This window comes from Camelus ferus, chromosome 30 (genome assembly GCF_009834535.1).
Source record: "Camelus ferus isolate YT-003-E chromosome 30, BCGSAC_Cfer_1.0, whole genome shotgun sequence".
Classification (NCBI taxonomy): Eukaryota; Metazoa; Chordata; class Mammalia; order Artiodactyla; family Camelidae; genus Camelus; species Camelus ferus.
In genome coordinates this window covers 23,192,314-23,213,739 of record NC_045725.1, presented here as the reverse complement: position 1 = coordinate 23,213,739, position 21,426 = coordinate 23,192,314, and the positions used below count along the sequence as shown (strand labels likewise).

Sequence of the window (21,426 nt, the reverse complement as noted above, 5' to 3'; positions counted from 1 at the left end):
GTCTTCAAGGCACAAATATCAAATCTGTAAGAGGAAAAAAATCTCCTTTCTTGGGGAGACCACTTCACCAAACACTAACTATTGAAGACCATGGAAAAATCAACAGTTAGAGTTGAGGGGAGAGGGAGGGAAGAAATAATGACCCAGTAGTGTTATGTCCAATCAAGATATGATTTAAGAGATTTAACAGCATGAAGAAAACAAAGAACATATACTATCCATACCCTCCATGAGGAAGGGAGAGGAAGGTATGATAAACTACTGTGTCAAATCAACAAAGAATTCAGCATTGGAGCAACTGTGGCAAAAAGCATGATAATGAGAAATGAGTCCATTTAAACAGTAGACACTAAAGAGTAGTGGAAATTATGATGAAGGAGCAGTAAATTAAAGCTCACATAACTGTACAATGTAAATATTGATAGAACGACTGAAAAGAGAGGTGAAGAAAGAGGAAATGGAAAAGTATGTAAATGTTAATACCCTGCTTATCAGAGCAGGGAAAGTTAAAACTCTCTAAAAATGGAATATATGTGAAAAATACCATTGCTACCTCTTCAGTTTCTGAGAACATTTTTTTCTTACCCTTAAAAGGATCTTTTAAGAAACAATGTTGTATGATTAAGAAATGCTTATTAAATTTAACAATTCTTTTAGTTTTCCTTAGGCCTTTCTCATTGTGTTAAATTCAGGTAAAAATAAACATAACATTTTAAGAATAGTGTTTTTAACATAATATCACACTTATGAACACATTTCTATCCACCTATCTGCCACTGTGTCCATTTCTCTGCATAAATGTCCAAAGAAAGATACCTATATTGATATATGATTGGTAAACCATGGATATTTCTTCTAAAGAAATAATAGTTGGAAGAGTTTTACCAAGTGACTAAGAAGAAAGCAAATGAACGGAGGAGTTCTAAATAACGGCTGCAGAACAGTTCACACAACTGAATGGAAAGGTCAAAAGCTCAAAAAAAAAAATCTAAAACTAGAACACATTTGTATTAACTTTTTACAGAATGTAAAATAAACATGAATCTATAACCATGTACTGTATTTATAAAGGTCAGGAATTTGGGGGTACAGAGACAAGAGAAAGTAGGTGAAAATATATACAGAACACTTTATCTAAACTGGATAGACACAGCTGAAGATATATAGGAAATAGTTCAATAATTCATCTTGATTTTACAATTAAAGAAAATAATATGAAGTAAAGTTTTGAAAATTTTTGGTTTGTCACTAATAGAATTTAAACTGGCATGAAAGTGTAAACTGGAAGTCAATTCAGAATTACCCAAGCAATAGAATTGTACTAAAAGTTTTTTTTTTCCAAATGATTCCTTCTTTTTTAATCATGAAACTATTATTATTAAAGAATGCTTTGCTCTCAGAGGTGACAACATGGGGATGATGTGATTTGAAAGGCTGCATATAACTAGCTGCTAATGCCAAAGCAGCGTGATTCACGAGCTATGCAGGACTGAAAATAATAGATGAGTCTTCCACCTGCATTTAAAATTTTAATATTCTCATAAAGTTCATGTTACAAACATCACTTCTAGGTAGAATGCATTTCAGACGTACAGCCAGAAATGGAAATTTGAAAGAAAAAGTCACCACAAACAAGCATGTATCAGTGATGGATCTTTACAAATGAGCTATTCTGTCAACATCTACTTCATTTTTTAAAGATGCTGTCATAAAAACTCTTTTGATCAATGACTTTTCAGCCACCCTATCTGTAGAACAAAACAGAGTCATCAGTAAATAAAAGGGCAATACATTAATATTAATGAACATTTTTTGCCATTTTAAAAGAACCTACCAGGCATTTTAACTTGTAATTTTTGTTGAAAAAAAGATCAGTAAGTAAAATATATTTATTGCTTCAAACATGCAAGGATTTATATAATTATCTTCTATTTCATATAAACTCAGATATTTTTAGTTGACACCAAAGGAAGGTATTTTCATATTCTGTAATTGATGTCTGTGATACGTGCAATAATTTGGTTTACCAAGCGTGATCATGAAATAACTGATAATGCAACTTTATTTTCATCTCTCATCATCTCTTAAAATTAATGTTATGTAAGTAGATATTTCCTGCTGACTAGACGAAATTCAGGGCAAGGTCTATGATGTTTCTTGTTACTTGTAAGTAAGAAAAGTGATACACTTGCTTTTATTCACAAAAGAGTTGAGTTCAATAATTTTTATGTTCAATATAATGCAATACTCAAAAGGTTTAAAATGGCAATAAATACATATCTATCAATAATTACCTAAAATGCCAATGGACTAAATGCTCCAATCAAAAGACACAGAGTGGCAGATAGGATAATAAAACAAGAGCTTACAATATGCTGCCTACAAGAGACCCACTTTAGGGCAAAGGACACACACAGACTGAAACTGAGGGAATGGAAAGGGATATTTCATGCAAATGGAAATGACAAGGAAGCAGAGTAGTAATACTCATATCAGACAAAATAGATTCTAAAACAAAGACCATAAAGAAAGATAAAGACACTATTTAGTGATAAAAAGATCAATACAAGAAGAGAATATTATACTCATTAACATGTAATCACCCAATATAGGAGCACCTAAGTAAATAAAACAAACACTAACAGATATAAAGGGAGAAACTGACAGGCATACAGTAATAGCAGGAGACCTTAATACTCCAATAGTATCAATGAACAGATCTTCCAGATGGAAAAATCAACAAGGCAACAGAGATCCTAAATGACACAACAGAAAAGTTAGACTTCATTTTTATTTTCAGAACATTACAACCAAAAATAAAAAAAAAAAAACACAGAATATACATTCTTCTCAAGTGCACATGGAACATTCTCTAGGACAGACCACATACTCAGACACAAAACAAGCCTCAACAAATTTAGGAAGATGATAATTATTTCAAGCATCTTTTCTGACCACAATAGCATGAAACTAGAAATTAACCACAGAAAGAGAAATGAGGAGATTAAAAAAAAGATCACATGGAGACTAAACCATATGCTGCTAAAAAACCAATGGGTCAATGATGACATCAAAGAGGAAATTTTAAAAATACCTTGAGACAAATGACAATGAAAACACAATCATATAAAATCTATAGGATGCAACAAAAGGAGTCTTAAGAGGGAAGTTCATAGCAATACAGACCTTCCTCAAAAAAACAAGAAAAATCTCAAATAAACAACCTAACCTTTCACCTAGAAAAGAATTAGAAAAAGAACAACAAAAAAGATCTAAAGTCAGCAGAAGGAAAGAAATAATAAATATCAAAGAGGAAATAAATAAAATAGAGATTTAAAAAATAATATAAAAATCAATAAATCCACGAGCTGGTTTTTTGAAAGAATGTGGCTAAATAAAATTGACAAACCCCTGGCCAGGCTCACCAAGAAGAAAACAGAGAGGACCCGAATGAACAAAACAAGAAATAAAAGAAGAGAAATAAGAACCAATATCACAGACACACAAAAAAACCATAAGAGAATACTAAGAACAATTATATGCCAACAAATTGGACAACCTAAAAGAAATGAACAAGATTCCAGAAATATACAGCCCACCAGAACTGAATCAAGAGGAACCATAATTTGAACAGACTGATCACTAAAAGTGAAATAGAATTTGTATGTGGAAAAACTTCCTGCAAACAAAAGTCCAGGACCAGACTGGGGAATTTTATCAAACATACAAAGAACTTATACCAGTCCTTCTCAAACTCTTCCAAAAGACTGAAGAGGAGGGAACATTTCCAAAGTCATTCTATGAAGCCATCATCACCCTGATACCAAAATCAAAGACACTACCAAAAAGGAAAATTTGAAACTTTGATGAATTTAGATGCAAAAATTCTCAAAATATTAGCAAACCAAATCCAACAACACATAAAAAAGATCTTACACCACAATCAAGTTGGATTCATCCCAGAGTTACATGGATGATTCAACATATGCAAATCAATCAATGTGATACACCATACCAACAAAAGAAAAGACAAAACCACATGATCATCTCAACAGATGCAGAAAAAGCATTTGATAAAATTCAGGATCCATTCATAATAAAAATTCTTACCAAAGTGGGTACAGAGGGAACAGATCTCAACATAATAAAAGCTATTTATGACAAATCCACAGCCAACATAAAACTCAACGATGAAAAGCTGAAAGCCTTCCCACTAAAATCTGGACCAAACAAGGATGCCCATTCTCACCACTTCTATTCAACTTAGTATTGGAAATCCTAGCCACAGCAATCAACAAGAAAAAGAAATAAAAGGGATCCAAATTGGAAGGAAAGAGGTAAAATTGTCACTACATGCAGATGACACAATACTATATATAGAAGAACCTAGACTCCACACAAAAACTACTGCAACTGATAAATGAATTCAGCAAGGTAGCAGGATACAAGATTAACAAACAAAAATCAGTTGCATTTCTTTACACTAACAATGAAATATCAGAACAGTAAAGGATTTTTTTTAATCCCTTTTAAAATTGCACCAAAAAAAAATTCTTAGGCATATACTTGACCAAAGAGGCAAAAGATTTATATGCTGAAAACTATAAAACATTGATAAAAGAAATTAAAGATGATTTAAAGAAATGGAAAGATTGCCCTTGCTTTTGGTGTGGAAGAATTAATAGTGTTAAAATGGCCATACTACTCAAAGAAATCTACAGATTTAATGTGATCCCTATCAAATAACCCAGGACATTTTTCAAAGAAATAGAATAAATAATCCTAAAATGTATACGGAATCACAAAAAAAAAAAAAAAAAAAAAAAAAAACAGAATTGCCAAAGCAATATTTAGGAAAAAGAACAAAGCTGGAGGCATAACCCTCCCAGATTTCCCACAATACTATAAAGCAAGAGTAATCAAAACAGTGTGGTATTGGCACAAAAACAGACATGTGCATCAGTGGAGTAGAATAGAGAGCCCAGAAATAAATCCACACACCTATTGTCAATTAATCTTCAACAAAAGAGGCAAGAATATACAATGAATCAAAGACAGTCTCCTTGGCAAGGAGTTTTGGGAAAGCTGGACAGCCATGTATAAATCAATAAAGTAAGAACATTCCAGCATACCATACACAAAAATCAACTCAAAATGGTTTAAAGACTTAAACATAAGACAGAACACCATAAAGCTCTTAAAACAGAACATAGGCAAAACATTCTCTGACATACATTGTAGCAATGTTAAGCTCCTTGGGAGCCTAGGTCAAGCTCCCATGGCAATAGGAATAAAAACAAAAATAAATAAATAGGATCTAATCAAACTTACATGATTTTGCACAGCCAAGGAAACCATAAACAAAGCAAAAAACACAACCTACAGATTGAGAGAAAATATTTGCAGATGATGCAACTGACAAGGGTTTAATTTCCAGTATATACAAACAGTTTATACAACTCAATAACAAAAATTCAAACACTCGATCAAAAAATGGCACAAGGCCTAAATAGACATTTCTCCAAAGAAGATATACAGACATGAAAAGATGCTCAATATCACTAATTATCAGAGAAATGAAAATCAAAACTACAGGGAGGTATCACCTCACACCAGTCAGAACGGCCATCATTAAAAAGTCCACAAACAACACATGCTGGAGAAGCAGCAGAAAAGAGGGAACCCTCCAACACTGTTGGTGGGAATGTAGTTTGGTGCAGCCATTATGGAAAACAGTATGGAGATTCTTTAAAAAAACTGAAAATAGACTTACCCTACAATCCAGCAATCCCACTCCTTGGCATATGTATGGAGGAAACTCTAATTCAAAAAGATACATGCACCCCAGTGTTCACAGCAGCACTATTCACAATAGTCAAGACATAGAAGCAACCTAAATGTCCAACGAAAGATGACTGGATAAAGATGTGCTGTACTTAATGGAATATTACTCAGCCATTAAAGAGAATGAAATAATGTTATTCACAGCAACATGGATATACCTAGAGATTATCATACAAAGTAGGTCAAAGACAAATAGATATCACTTATGCACGGAATTTTTTTAATGGTATAAATGAACTTATTTACGAAACAGAAATACTCACAGGCCTGGAAAACAAACTTACGGTTTCCAAAGAGGAAATGGGGTGGCAGGGGTGGGGAGGAGTGGAGATCAAGTAGGAGTCTGGGGCTAGCAGATACACACTACTATATGTAAAATAGATGGCAAGGTCCTACTGTGCAGTACAGGGAACTATATTCAATATCTTATAATAATTTATAATGAAAAAGAATATGTATATATAACTGACTCACTGTGCTGTACACCAGAAACGAACACAACACTGTGAATCTACTATACTTGAATAAAAAAAGAACAGAAAAAAGCAAAAGAACAAAACTCACGGACCTGCTGCTGGCCACAGGGGCACTCCTGCCCGGCTCAGCCCTGCGCCCGGTGCTCGCGGTGGAGCAGCCGGCCTCTGGGCGGGAGGACGGACCCGGGGCAGCGGGGAGGCGGCGGCGCGAGGGGAGCGGGCGCCGAGGACCACGGGGGAGGCTCCCAAGCCTCGCGCCGGACGCCTGGGCGCCTGGACGCCTGGACGCCGGACGCCGATCGCCTGCACGCCGGTCGCCTGGACGCCTGGGCGCCTGCGCGCCGGACGTCGCCGCCCTCCAGCACGAGCACGTGCGCGCGCCCCGGAGGGCCCGCCCGGGGCTCCACGGGTGGAGGGCTCTCTGGACCACGTAGGAGCCAAGTGGAGGCCTCCGAGGCCCATGCTCTGGACCCCGCCCAAGTCCGGGCAGCAGAGGGAAGGAGAGGGCAATGAAGGAGGGCGACAAGGTGGAGAGGAAGGCCGCAGACGGGGAGGCCGTGGGGCTGCGCCCGCAGGTAGACAGCCACCAATGTCACTGACGCAGGCGGGAGCCGGAGCCTTCCCCGTGGCGTTCTTCTCGTGGTGGCAGACTGCGGGAATGATGACAGCTTTCACCCCAGGACGGTGGATCCTCACTCACGGGTGACAGAGGTAAACAAAACGACACTAGTTAACGCTGTTCATCATCAAACTCTGGTTGGCGGGTTGGTTGACACCCTGGAAAAGCTGAAACCTGGGAGCCTTTTGTCTTCTCCTTTTTGTTTTCCTGTATACGACCTTTCTGCAGATAACGCTGAGTCTCTTTATGGTCTCTCTGGTGACCACAGTGTGAATATAGATTGCCAAATGTACGCAGTTCTAGAAAGCGCTTTCACTTGGGAAAGGCTCTCAAGGGAATTTGAGTCTAGACTGCAAATTGATGAGGTGGTCATGTGTTTTATTCTTGGAATGTCTCCATGTTTGTGAATTTTGCTGCTTTTGTGCATCTTGCTATCTCTTGTGTAACCTTATCACCGCTGGAAACCTTGGTACCAGCAAGACACTGGCAGTTGTCCAACAGTGGACTTGTTGAAGGAGCTGGTCGTGCTGCTTTGGAAGATGCCCCTGGAAAGGGGATGGAAAATGGTTGTGTGTGCGATTTGAAACTTTTCATTTCTCTGTGAGAACAAATGAGGTTTTCCTCTGATGTTAAATCTTGTTATTTAATGCGCCTTGTGTAGCCTCTTGGAGAGTCTGGGTAACCTTGTGAGATCTGATTTGACTTGAAACCTAGGATGTGGTCGTGTTGTTGTACTTTGTTTGTGGTTTGATTTAAGGGTCAGCTGAAAAAGATGACCAAATCATAAAAGACATGGGGAAAACTTAAATGCATATTACCAAGTGAAAGAGGTTAATCTGAAAAGGCTATACACTATATGATTCCCATTATAGGACATTCTGGAAAAAGCAAAACTAAAGCAACAAGGAAAAAAAAATATCTGCGGTTGCCAAGGGGTGTGGATGAGGCGATGGATGAATAGTGTGAGCACAGAGGATTTTTAGGATAGTGAAAATACTCTGTGTTACTATAACTGTGGATACATGTCACTATACATTTGTCCAAACCCACAGAATGTACAACACCAAGAATGAACCCTAAAGTATGGACTTTGGGTGGTTATCTTGTGTCAGTGTAGGTTCATCAGTTGTAACAAATGTACTCTGTTGGGGAATGTTAATGGGGAGCCTGTGCCTATGCAGGGAGTAGGGAATATATAAGACTATATAAGAATATATGCCTTCCTCTCAATTTTGTTATGAACCTAAAAATTCTCTGAAAAAATAAAGCCTTTTTTAAAAAAACTACTCAGTCATACCACATAAAAATCAGAATTACTATGACTTTACAGTTAATAACTATAGAAACTTTTGACAAGCCTATTTATAAAAGTGAATAGCATTATAAAAAAGAATGATACTGATTGTGCCCCCGTTTTTATGATGATATCTAAATTCAAAATGACAGCTTTATTTTTGCCAATAATCACAAATGTACGAAGCTTTATTAGATGGCTCATTTATTCATGGAAATTTTACGGTGAAAAACCTTAGATGATGTAATGCAGGGAATATTATAGCTGGTATTTTCAGGCTCTGGAAACCTGCGTCTGCAAATAAAACGAGAATCAAGTTGTCCTTGAAAATGGCAAGTCTTACACCTGTAGCAGGATATTCACTCTATTAATCACTCAAATGTGATCTTTCTTAAAACTAACAAACTATGCTGCAAGGAATACTTTCGTTTGTTTTAGTGAAAATCTGCTTTGGATTATTTTTCTGTTACCTTTTTAAGGGAGCATATTTACCATCACATTTTAAAAGTGAGCTTGAGTGAGCTGGACGCTGAACCAAAAATAGAAAGCTGTGAGGTCTCTGGTTCACATGTTATCTTTGAGGGAAGATCCATTAGACAAGAAGAGGGGGAAGGAAGGAAGGAAAGGAGGATAGGGAGAAAGAAGGGAAGAAGGGAGGGAAAGGGAGGAAGAGAGAGAGAAGGGGGGGGAGACAGGGAGAGAGACAAAGAGGGAGGAAAAAGTGATAATCCTTGAAAATAATTTCCATGTGATAATCTCCTTGTCAGAATATAAGGAAAGCCACATATGACCTGAAGATTCCCATCATGTTTTTGTCTGTGGGAAAATTCACTCATCAATTCAATTTAGAGAATATCTCAATAACTAAATTTTTTTAAATAAAAATATTAACATAGGAACTCACAAAGAGAAAAATAAATCACAGATATTTCTGGAGTTCTCTCACAGACAGCAGAGCTTTTCCAATTTCATCAGTACCCTTAATCTTTTTATGCTAATCTCCACTCCTCCCCTGATTTGTGCTGAAAGGACTCAGGAAAGAATAGAAAGAAAGAAGAAAGAAAAGCAGGGGGGGCGGAATAGGAGGGAAAAAAGTGGAGACATAGAGGGAGAACTTTAGGAGAAGGAAGGAAAGAAAGAATGGAGGGAGGGAGGAAGGAAGGAAGGGAATGACTGTCTAAGAAGGAAGGAATGGACTTCATTTTTGCTTCCTCTGTGTAGCTCAGAATTTAACTAAACATTTGATGGATTGCAAGAAAGGGAGGGAGGATGGAAAGAAGGAAATACTAGAAAATCTCTTTATCTGGCAAGTTGTGTCTTATGGAGACTTTAAAATGTAGCTAAAACTTCATGAAGTATTTGAAAGGTCTTGGATTACAACTAAAGTAGAAACATATACATTTAAGTATGAGTTCTGTTTGTTCAATTTCTAGGGCTTTAAATCAATCTGTAAATAAGTTGATTTAAATAATAAAGTATAGCAAAAAGTGGACTATTTAAATGTTTAAAAAGATACATTAATGGCATTGATGGAAAATATTCATAAAGTATAAATTTGCAAGTCTAATTCTAATGCCAGTCAACCATTTGTTACCCATTGAACAAATTGTTTACCTCCTACATTAGACTCTGCTATCTAAGGTTTAATAAAAAAGGTCCTAATATGTTACTTTCTTTAGCTTTTATCAACAATGCCTATTGTATTTTACCACTTCCATAAATTTGCGAATGCCTGTTAGACAAGGATTGATTTTAGTCTATAGACATAAAAATAGAATTCTTATGTAAATAGTTAAAGCTTTGTTGTTAGACATCATTTTCTGTTTTTATAAATGTATGTGTTAAACACATTGTCTTACCACAGCCTCAGAACAGTGACGTTTTCTAATAATTGCTGCATGTTTTGCATTTTTATTAGCTAATTGCGTCCTGGTTGCAGAAACAAAGATTTTTCTAAGACTTCTAGAGTGAAGTAAGATTGTACTGCTTGAAAATTTACCTTTAAGCACACTTTATAAAAATCAAATCACAATAGTTTATTTAGACTCCATTCTCCATGGAGACAAGATGACGCAGAGTTATAATTACTTTCTAGAGCCACAGATACGTTCCCAACAGCAATTGCTATCGATTTAAAGTTCTCATTTATAACCCTTAAAGCTCTCTTGTGGTGCCACTTGATTTTAATTTTTATTTATTGTCTCATTGCTGTCTACCACATACCTCACAAAATACCCAGTATTGATTATTTTCTCTTCTAGGTCTATGCTACGCATTAATTCTACAGACTTTTGTTTTCACATTAGCAAATGCTCTTTTGTTATTTAAACCAGTAGTCTCCACCATTATCTTCTCTAAGAGCCTTCTGTTGCTAAAAGTATTGATGAAAGGACTATACATATTTTTATAAACATTTTCGTATTACTTTCATTTTCAGCATCTCATTTCACTCACAGGTCATTCTCTTGAATCCAAAATACTCAGTAATGGTTTGAAATGGCAAATTGTAACTAGAAATATGGAGGAAAACTCATAAAATCTTAGTCAATGCAGTGTGCTTGCTGGACACCCAAAGGCCTTTCATTTAAGAGTAAATTGAATATAAACACTACACTGAATTTACTCACATAAATCAATCACTAGAATTAACTCAAACAGCCAGCTAATAGGAGAGTGACTACTTTTTCTCCACTCCTACTCTAATTGAAAAAACAAAGCAAAACAAAAAAACCAGAATAATAACATGTCAGCAAATTGTGATGAGGCTTCAATTTAATAAATGGGTAATTTCCTCAGACCAGAAATTCAGGCAGAGAAAAAGTGGAAGTTAGGATTGCAGATTGAAAGTTAGGAATGCAAAAACAAATGGAGAAAGAGAAAGAAAGAAAAAGAAAAGTACATGGTTAAGTTTAGAATAATATTAATCACATAAAACAATTATAATAATTCCTGGGAACTTTTGAAATATATACAAATGAAAATACAAAACAAAAATTACATTTTAAACAGGGGAAGATGAATAGAACTTACAGGTTGTCAGTTCTTCCCTTCATCTATCAAAACAATGAAAAGTACCAATTAATTTAGACCATGATAACTAAAGGAACAAGATGAAATCATTAGGGTAGAATAATAATTTTTTAAATAGTTAACTTACAAACTAACAGGAAGAAAAACAGAATTTTTTTAAAGTACTTGATATACCCAAGAAAAGTTCAGAAAGGAAAGAAAATGGAACACAGTACCGGTGGAACAAATAGGAGGTATTAAAATGGTAGATTTATGTCTAGCCATTGTTACAATATATGTGAGTAGACCTAACTATTGCAATGAAAAGACAAAAATTTTCTGACTGAAATACACACACCTGCATTTACAAGAGATACATCTAGAATGATATGATGTAGCAGAGATAAAAGTAGGCAGCAATAAAAATATACTTTATGTGAACATTAAACAAAATAACTGAAAGAATAATGATGGAACCTAAGAAGCAGACCAAAGTGACTTTAAGGCAAACAGCATTACTGCCGATAAACACTTCAAAATGAGACACGTTCATTTCACAAGGAAAATATATAAACTCTAAGCTTGTATGTACCTAATGACATGGTTTGAAAATATGTGAAGCAAAATTTCAGAGCTACAATGAGCAATAGGAAAAGCGTAATAATATTGTGAGGTTTTAATGTTACTTCTCATTTGCTGAGAAACAAAACAGGAAAAATGCTGTAAGGATGTAGAAGATTCGAGCAGTTAACAAACTTGACGTAATAATCATGCACAAAACGCTATGCCTAACAACTTTAGAAAACCGAACTCTTTTCAGGACAGATGAAACATTTAGAAAAAATGACTAAATGCTGGACCGTAAAGAAAGACCCAAAAACAACAACTAAAAAAACCCCAACACATTTGTTGAGAGTAAATCTTGTAACTATAATTAACCAAGCTCAAAATCAATGACAAAAACATAAGAAAGTATTTGGAATATAAAATATGAGAAATAATCTAAAAGTAAAAGAAAACACAATAGAAATGAGAAAATTTTTCTGAACTGAACAATAATTGAAATACTACAAGTAATACCTTGTGAGATAAAGATAAAACAGGGTTTAGTGATTTACTCCCACAAATGCAAGTATTAAAGAAGAAAAAAAAATTAAATAATGAGGTAAGTACCTCTCTTCAGAAGTACAAAAGCAAAATAAACCCAAATAAAGAAAATGTATTAAATAATAAAGAGCAGAAATTAATTAAATAAAACTTTATGTACAATAAAGAGGATTAGCAAACATGTTTGTTCTTTAAAAAGATCTGTAGAATTTAAAAGCAACTGAATGGATTTATCAGCGTAAGAGAAACACAAATAACCAATGTCAAGATTGAAAAAGGGGTCATTACTGCAGATCATAAAATTATTTTTTAAATAAGTTTAGAAAGAATATTTCCAATGAATTTGAAAATATGTATGAAATGGACAAATTCCTAGAAAAAATATAATAACAAAATTTTAACAAAAATAAGGAATTCAATCTACATTTTAAAGTGAACTCCTGTCCCTGATGGCTTCACCAGTGGAATTTGCCAAATACTTAAGGGAGCGAAAATGGCAAACGCATTAAATAGTCCAAAGATTAAAAAGAAAGAACACTTGCCGATTACTTTATGTGGCCAGTAAAACCATGCTACCAAACTGATATGAACAGAACAAAACCAAGTCTCTTCATGTGTTAAGTGGGGGTAAAATAATAGTACCTAATATAGAATTCTGTGTAAGCAGTAAATCAGTTAATATTTGTAAGGTGCTTGAGGTGTAAATTCTATATAACTGTTAAGGAAACTGATATCAGAGACTGATAAGAATCGTCAGTACTTCAAGATTTACCTCAATCACACCAGTCTGGTGAACCACGTCAGTTTGGTTAAAATAAAATTGGAAGAATGCTCAGAACTTAAAAATAGGCTCCATAAGATACTGCATTACATTATTCTTCTTCTCTCACAACTTAGAAAGCAGGTGTCAAAGATGCATCAGAATCTGAGATTTCTTCCCTTTGTGAACAGAATAGTAACTAAAAGGACCTTTAAAACTTACTAAGAATGAAATTTGTGTCTATTACTGAGAGAATAAGAATGGACACATTACATAGATAAAGATTTCATGTTTAAATTTGCCTTAATTTCCTCTTTTCACATAAGAATCAAGGGTAGTTTTTTCAAAAGCTCTTTGAATATTTTATCTTTTAGTTAATACATCATTTCAATTTACATAGGGTTAAAACTTTCCAAATTGAAAACAAGTAGTTCTAATTTTGCAGAACCATAATCTTATCAAAGTATCTAATTATTCAATATGTAAATTAAGTTTTGTGTTCATAGTAACAGCACATGAATTCAGGATTTATTGTTCTCTGTCATGTGATACACTCTTCGCCACATACGCCTACCACACACAGTGGGCATAAGTAGACTGGGACAAACAGAAACTAAAGAGAATATACAGATTTATATATGTATGTGTATATATTTTTTATTGAAGTATAGTCAGTTTACAGTGTTGTTCAATTTCTGGTGTACAGCACAATGCTTCACAGTCATAGGAACATGCATATGTTCGTTTTCATATTCTCTTTCACCATGAGTTACTTCAAGGTACTGAATATAGTTCCCTGTGCTATACAGTATAACCTTGTTGTTTAATACCATTTTGAGAATTTGGTAGGATTCGGGGACAAAGAATACAATTTAATTCTTTAGTAGAAAGTAGACAGAATTTATTTGATATAAAATCCTCCATTAGCACTTTCATTAAGTTTCTTGAAAATTCTGTTCCAGTCTCGCCTTGCACTGAATGTTGGTTTCGAGAGTACTAGGCCAGGGTAATTCTCTTGCCCTGGTAAATGAATTGGTGTTTTAGTTTGGAAACTCCAAGATTATTTTTCTTTATTTTTTAAGTCGGTGGTTTCGCTGGCATGTATCATCTCGTTCTTTAGACTGGATGAGGCCAGTCTAAAAAGATTCAGGTCTTTTGTCTCCAGAAAGTTTACCTGGATTAATAAATAGCTAATTCTGTGTCCTTGTTTTGGGTTTTTAATTCAGGGATTCTGTTTACGCGAATATTGGGTCTGACTTGCCTTCTTCCATTTCAACCACTTTCTGACTCTTTTTCACTTTGTTCTTTGTATTATGTTAATTAATCTGTTTGTTGTCCTTTTCTTCAGTGTCCTTTATTGTCACAATGAGCACTTTGTAATTACTTTGTTTAGTTCTTATTTCTGATAGGATTTTTTCCTTTGTTCAAATAATTCTAATTTCCTTTCTCCCTGTTCTTATTTTTTTTAATGATTTTAGTCTTTTAATTAGATATTTAAGGTATCTCTCCTATCCCCAAATGTTTATGGGAGAATATTTAATTCAGTTTGGACTGTTGTGTTATATTTTTCCTCTGTTTCATGATTGCTTTTGGGGGAAATTTTTCATCAGTTGAAATATTCTGATTCACGCTTCTGGGTTTTCTTCTTCTTTTGAATCAAATTGGGTTTGTTTTTTTTTTTACCTATTTCTAGTCGTTTGGAGGACACAATGCCGAGTTCAAAAGGACTCCGTCAGTCAGTTTAATAAAATTCAGTTTCTTGAATAAGTGGTGGTCGTGGTGGCAGTTATAGAAGGGGTGGTAGGGGTTGGCATGTCATGTTACTCATTTACTTCTGCAACATCCTTGATGACTCTCATATTTCCTTCCTTCCCTTTATAGCCCACATCTCCTCTCTTTATATGTTTCTCCCAAAGAAACAGCATTTTTCAAGGCTGCAAATTCAGGTCCACTTATTTTCAAGCTCCTTCCCTGAGGCCAGTGTTTTAAACTTCAGAGCCCTAGAACTGCAGTAAATACTTGGGCATTTATTACTAAACTTTCTCTTTTCGAGTGTGACTCATCTGTGCTTCTTATGAAGCTTTTCTATCTTATGCCTGCCTATGATCAAAGCTGATGTTCATTTCTCTATTTATAAGGAATTTGAAGGTTGTGATATTTTCTGCCTCCAAATAATTTGGTCAAATGTGGTTATATTTGTGCTCTTTGTTGATTTTAATTTGAGGGTGGGAGAGTGGGGGATGTTTGAAAAGATTTGGAATAAGACAGCCACTATTATAATCCAGACCCAAAGGTCCCAAAATAGAATTACTTTAAAAGAGAAAGGAATTGTTTAATATTAATGTTGAGATTTTTAAAAATAGATTCTTTTGCTTCTAGATTCTACTTCCCAAATATCTCCCAATGTCTTCTCCCCATTCTGGCATTTTCTGCTGTAATCTAGTTGCAAATTACGTCTTGACTGTATCAGGGCAACAGCCTCCTAGTGAGTTTTATTAGAACCATCTCTTCCAACACATACATCCTTTTCCACACGGCCACCAGGGTTCTGTTCTAAATTATAAGTTAAGACATGGTACTCACTAACTTAAAAACTTCAAACTGCTTATGAATAAAGAAAAAGAATTAAGCCAGTAATATGACTTTGACAGAAGCCAAGAACTCTTTTTCAGGAATTCTATGACTTTGCAATGTACTTTATCAAGTCTGTCTCAAAAATACAAGTTTTCAAGGCTTACATAGATTCTTTTTAAAAAATAGAATTTCCCAATATTTTCACCATATTATTTTCTCTGACATTACAGTACTGTAATTGCATCACATGTTGAGAAAATGGAGGAACATTTTCAATAAGGAGAGAATAAATCAACTTGCCACTACAATCTTCTCCTTTGCTCTTTGACAATTTAGCTCTAATGAAGAGATCATTCCTTCCCCAGAAGATCATATTGGGTTGAATATGGGTTCTAAGTTTTCACTGTATCAGTACTTGAGAACCAAGCATATTCAACACTCAGAATAGCAAAGGGCTTTGTTGTTGGAGCCAACAACAGACCTCACCAGAACGTTTTCCTGCCATAGGACAGTGGATTTGTGTTTTTATCCTCGTGTAAATTACATGTTGATGTTACAAATGCCAAAGATTTGGGAAATGACAGATTAGACTTATTCATGATTATAAACTGCTCACCCTTACAGAAAAAAAAAAAGAACAGGAACTCCATAGCTCATATGATGGAAGCCTATAAAGAAACATTTCAGCAAATTAGTAAGAATCCTAGAACATCTATATATTTGTACTAGAGGTATGAAGACCATTCAGACTTTCATTCACAGTATAATATAATGCCACAAATAATTATGTGGCCTTACTCTGGGTAAATATCTGTGCTAACACCAATAACACAACAAAAATTATGAGGCAAAAACCATATTTGCAATTGGTCTATCTCATTTTCTGTCTTAAAATTTCAGAACTAACCCTCATCTTACAATTTAATATGTAAGGAATTGTGAATAAGTAAATATTTCCTTAAAGACAGAATTATTGAATATATTTCTTTAATCAAAGTAAAAGTATATTTTATTTTCAGTGCTTAAAAATTTAGTTAAAACCGAGAAAATGTATATATCTTTAAATAAGCCTAAAATGAAAGAATTGTTTCTCATCAAATAACAAAGTGATTTTTTAAGAAGTAAAATGTATCAAATTAGTTTTGAGTAAATTCTCAGTTTCAGTTTTTATCCCTATTTGGATACTTTTCAAAACTATGGTTAACTTTCTGAGCTTAATATTTGTTTAACAACTATACAAGATGAAACTTTATATCCTGCAGAGTAGGCATTCTTATTCATCTGAGGATTCAAGGATTGAAAGTATATGTAAATTTGTGTTTGTGTGACTGTTCTTGTAGCCAGATGTATTTTTCTGGCAAGAGAGAGCCCAGAGAGTTTAATAGACTTTCAGGAATTAACAAGTGTTAAAAACTCCAGATGAAAATATTTGTATTTTGAAATTTTACCTTTGTGTCTAAAGCTTTGTCTTCAATGGTGCCTTTAAACTATGAAAATAATTTGGAATATGCTCCAATTTGAAGTAAAATATGAAATATTTTCAATGCAGTTGCCTGATAAATTTCTTTATGACAATGAGCAATACGTAATGTAAGCTAATTTATGATTGGTTTTCATGGCTCTGCCAGAATGAAAAGAAGATAATGGTTTGCTATTTTCTTAAAATTGAAAACACGCTAATAAATCAAATTTTTATTATTCCTTTAGTCTAATTGCTGATAATTATAAAGATAAATTAAATTAATACTTGCATTCAGTATAGTAGTCTCTTACTACTTTATGTTGTATGTTAATAATCACATGTAGCTATTTTGGGTAAAATTCCACTGGTAGAATCAATGACATTTTTAATTAAAATGCCTAGTCAACCAAAAAAAGTAGATTAAAATGCTGCATTCTTTTCACAGTTAGATATAGTAAACAATTAATCTTCAATAATTGGAGACGATTTTAAGTGGATTAAAATGGTTGCCTTTGGTAATCCATTGAAGTATTTGAATTTTTTTTTTTCAGTGCATTTTCTTCCATTGATTGAGATGATGCAGCAGACAAATAATTTAGTTCCAAATGACACCATTTTAAAAATGTATATAATAAATACTAGCTTATAAAAATTACAGTCTAAACTACCATAACAACAAAAAGGTAAGAAGAATTAGATACTATAACTTCAAATAACCATTCCATCTCAGAGTGATTCTTAGCTGCAGCTTATCTTAATTTTATTTTGTAATTATAAACGTGTCATGTTAGGCAGTTTTCAAATTATTCTGGAGACCTGAGAAGCAATCTCAAGTGTTACTGTCTGGGTAGTTTGAGAGAAAACATCTTATCCACGTTATCTGCAGATTCTGCATTGAAAACATTGCCTAATGAGATGCAGTTAGAAGTTTCTGGAGACCATTTATATAGGGAGAAAAAATAGTTTGGGGAGAAAAGGAGAGTGCTGGAATGGTTATATTGAGCGAAAAGCATTGCATTTCAAATGGGTGAGACATGAGGCAGCCAAGTGGAAAAGCGGTGGGGAGGCTCTGGTACCCCTCTGTCCCTTTGGGAGGAATGTTCATTGATGGCAAGAAGGGGTCATATGCAGCAGAAGCAGGGTGTATGCCAAGGGGGTCAGCTGACTAAGGTACAAGCAGTCTGACATTGTTGAGAACACACAGAGAAGAGTCTTTATACCAGAAAACATAAGACAGGATGCTTATTTCACGCTTGGTCTGGGATTGGACCATTCACTCGAGCAGTTCACATTTTCCTATGTTTCTTTGTTTACAAATAGGGATATAAACACCAACCTAATTCAGATCTATTGTAGGAAAAAACCCAAACGGGTACAATTGTAAGACATTTTGAAAATGGGTGGAAAATCAGTGTCCTTTCCTGGATTTTCTAAGTATTAACCGCCAAAACTTTCTATCTTCAAATATTCCCATTAAATATTAATCAGCCAATATTTACAGTAATCTGATAGGTGGTAGGTTCTCCTTGGTGTATCCTAAGGCATGGGAGTAGGGACAGCATAAAAACGTCCCCCTTTTTCTTAAAGACTTGAAGTGTGTAGCAGAGTCCCTTACACATATTAGTCACTCCATAAATATTTGCTGAATTTCTTCTGTTTTAGGAGGAAAAGATTAAGGAGCATTTGTAAGGCATTATTTTTAAGCAATCAGGGCAAAATCCTGTATTTCAAACTGAAAGCAAAGAAGCGCTTCGTTGATTTTACAATGTAGAAGGTACTGTAAAATAAAGACTCAGAGAGTTTCTCCCATACTCCAAGGAACCAGACACCAGGAGAAAGCACAACCTTCAAAAGGAGCTTTGTTTCTGGAAAAGTAGACAGAAAAATCGAACTTGATTTTCAACAGCATAAAGAATTGCAAAATTCAAATATGAACTTGGGGGAAATTAACTCCACCTTCAAGAGGAAAATATTTCCTATAAGGAATATTCCAGTGGGAATTAGAATCCAACTTGGCATGATTATGATTGGATTACTGCATTCTGTTGATCCTTATTTTGTGGTTGGCTTTATTCCTTCGAAAACTATGTAAGTTTAAAAAACTAAAGCTCTAAACTGTTCTTAGAAACAATGAACAGTACATACATGTAAATTTTTAAAAATGTGCAGTATATTGTGTATATGTATTTACATGCAATATATTGTATATGTGCAGTCAAACTAACAATTCTACCTAATAAAACTGAAAAATGAAAAAAAGAATCCAACTTGGCATGATTAAACAAATAAAATGAAATAGATTTTCATTTGGAAATTGAATATGCTTTATCATTCGGGAGCTATGATTCTACACTTCTTTGCTCAACTTGATAAATTGCTGATTAAAAAGTAATAACATAATGGGTCATAATTAAAGTCCCACGAGGTGATTTTTCATATTTATTATCGTAGTACTGAGCTAATTCTGTTACACTGAGCTAATTAACTAGGAGCTACCTAAAGGGCTACTATGAAGATAGAAGTTCCCGAAACAGTTCACTGTCTTGTCGTGGCCTCAGTGTGTTGCTCTGTGCCAGGGTTGAGGGCACGCACAGTGCCAGGAGTACCGTCCAAGAGTCGGGTGTACAGTAAGTTGCTTAAGTAACTGGGGTACAGTCTTTTTCCAAATGAAGGCTGAGAACATAACTAGGTGGGCTGAGATGTGGACCAGGAATGGAGGTCAAAGCCAGACTAGTGGTGAGAGAGGGTGGGCAGCGTTTGACCAGGAGATGTCACAGCTAAAGCCAGGAAAAAAGCAACCAAGAAAAGCTGGATCTGGGACTTCATTGTCTAGAGTAGTTTCATTAGCCCCAAGTCAGCTCTTGATGAAGCAATTTAGCAACTGCTTTAAAGGGAAGCTAGACTCTGGCAGGGCTCAGGGCCATCTCAGGCTGGGAGCTCAGCGGTGTGGTGAGAGGGTGTCATCCTCCCCAGGGGCTGCGTGCATTCTTCTAACCTTTGGCATCCTGTTTGCTCATCTGAAGCCCCGTCAGCCCCAAGGACTACAGCCAGGTCTTGAAAGACCTTGAAAGGTTCCTTCTCACAACGCTTCACAGTCCAACTCCGTCCAGACATCTCCATTTGCCATCAGAGCAGGTTGACCACTTGATTATGGGTGAGCTTCATTGGAACTACCCAATCCAATTAATTTAGACGTGAATAGAACAAAAAAGCCAAGGAAGAGGACACTCCCCTTAGGGAATCCTGACTGCCTTGAGCCCGTGGCACTAGCTTTCGCTGCCTTTGGACAAGTACAGAAACATCAGTTCTCCTTGGGTCTGGATCCTGTTGGCTTTCAGACTGGAATTTATACCATCTGCATGTTGGAGGAGGTAATCAAGAGAATCTGACCACCGACTGACCCTCCAGCTGAACTCAGGCCATCGGAAGCTCATTACCCACTCCTGTCCTTGGAATGGCTGAGTGGAAAGAGCTCAGCTTTGGATGGAATTTCAAGCTTAAAGTCTATCACTGATAAGCCTTGTGACCTTGGGTAATTTGTATAATCACCCCAAGTCTTCACTTTTTTCACTTGAAAAACCGTGGTGATGATGATGATGCAATAATTCTTGCTCCACACACCACACTGGGTTTTTACAGAAATTAAATGAAACAGTGAGTGTGAGATTGAATCAGCCAGTCGTGGGCATGCTGAAAAGTTTAGCTCAATTACTATTTTCCATGATAGAACCTTCTCTGATTCCTTCATTTCCTTTTCCTCTCTTCCGTGTATGCCCTCACTTTCCTAATTACTGAGTTTTTTTTTCACTACTTTTCTCATGGCAACTTTATTCCTTCCTGTTAGAATAATTCGATTATAAATTTCTGAAAACAGAATTCATGTCTAAGTCATCCTTTTGCAGTATAAAATATTTATTAAAAATTTCTTATATGTAGTAAGTGTTCACAAAGATCAATTGGGGGATTAAGCAAATCTGACTCCCAATAAATTTAACAAATAATCAATTCATTGATTCATTAAAAATTTGTTTCTTAATCAATAATAACCTATTTATAAAATTTGTTTCTTTTTGGGGGGATGAGACGATTTCCACATTCTTAAAAAAAAAAATGGGCAGAAGACCTACATAGACATTTCTCCAAAGAAGACACACAGACAGTCAACAGGTACATGAAAAGATGCTCAATAGCACTAATTATCAGAGAAATGCAAATCAGAGCTACAGTGAGGTATCACTTCACACCAGTCAGCATGGCTATCATTAAAAAGTCCACAAATGA

At 35.2% G+C, this 21,426-nt stretch overlaps 1 protein-coding gene across 1 annotated transcript in view; it reads left to right on the top strand.

Annotated features, from left to right (window-relative positions):
• The window catches only part of LOC116660610 (translation initiation factor IF-2-like), a 200,484-nt gene that overhangs the window by 10,504 nt on the left and 168,554 nt on the right, over positions 1 to 21,426 (top strand). The window contains exon 2 of the mRNA XM_032470451.1: positions 6,384 to 7,031. Within this exon, the coding sequence (XP_032326342.1) occupies positions 6,384 to 7,026 (643 nt within the window). The 3' untranslated portion in view covers positions 7,027 to 7,031. The remainder of the gene's footprint in view (positions 1 to 6,383; positions 7,032 to 21,426) is intronic.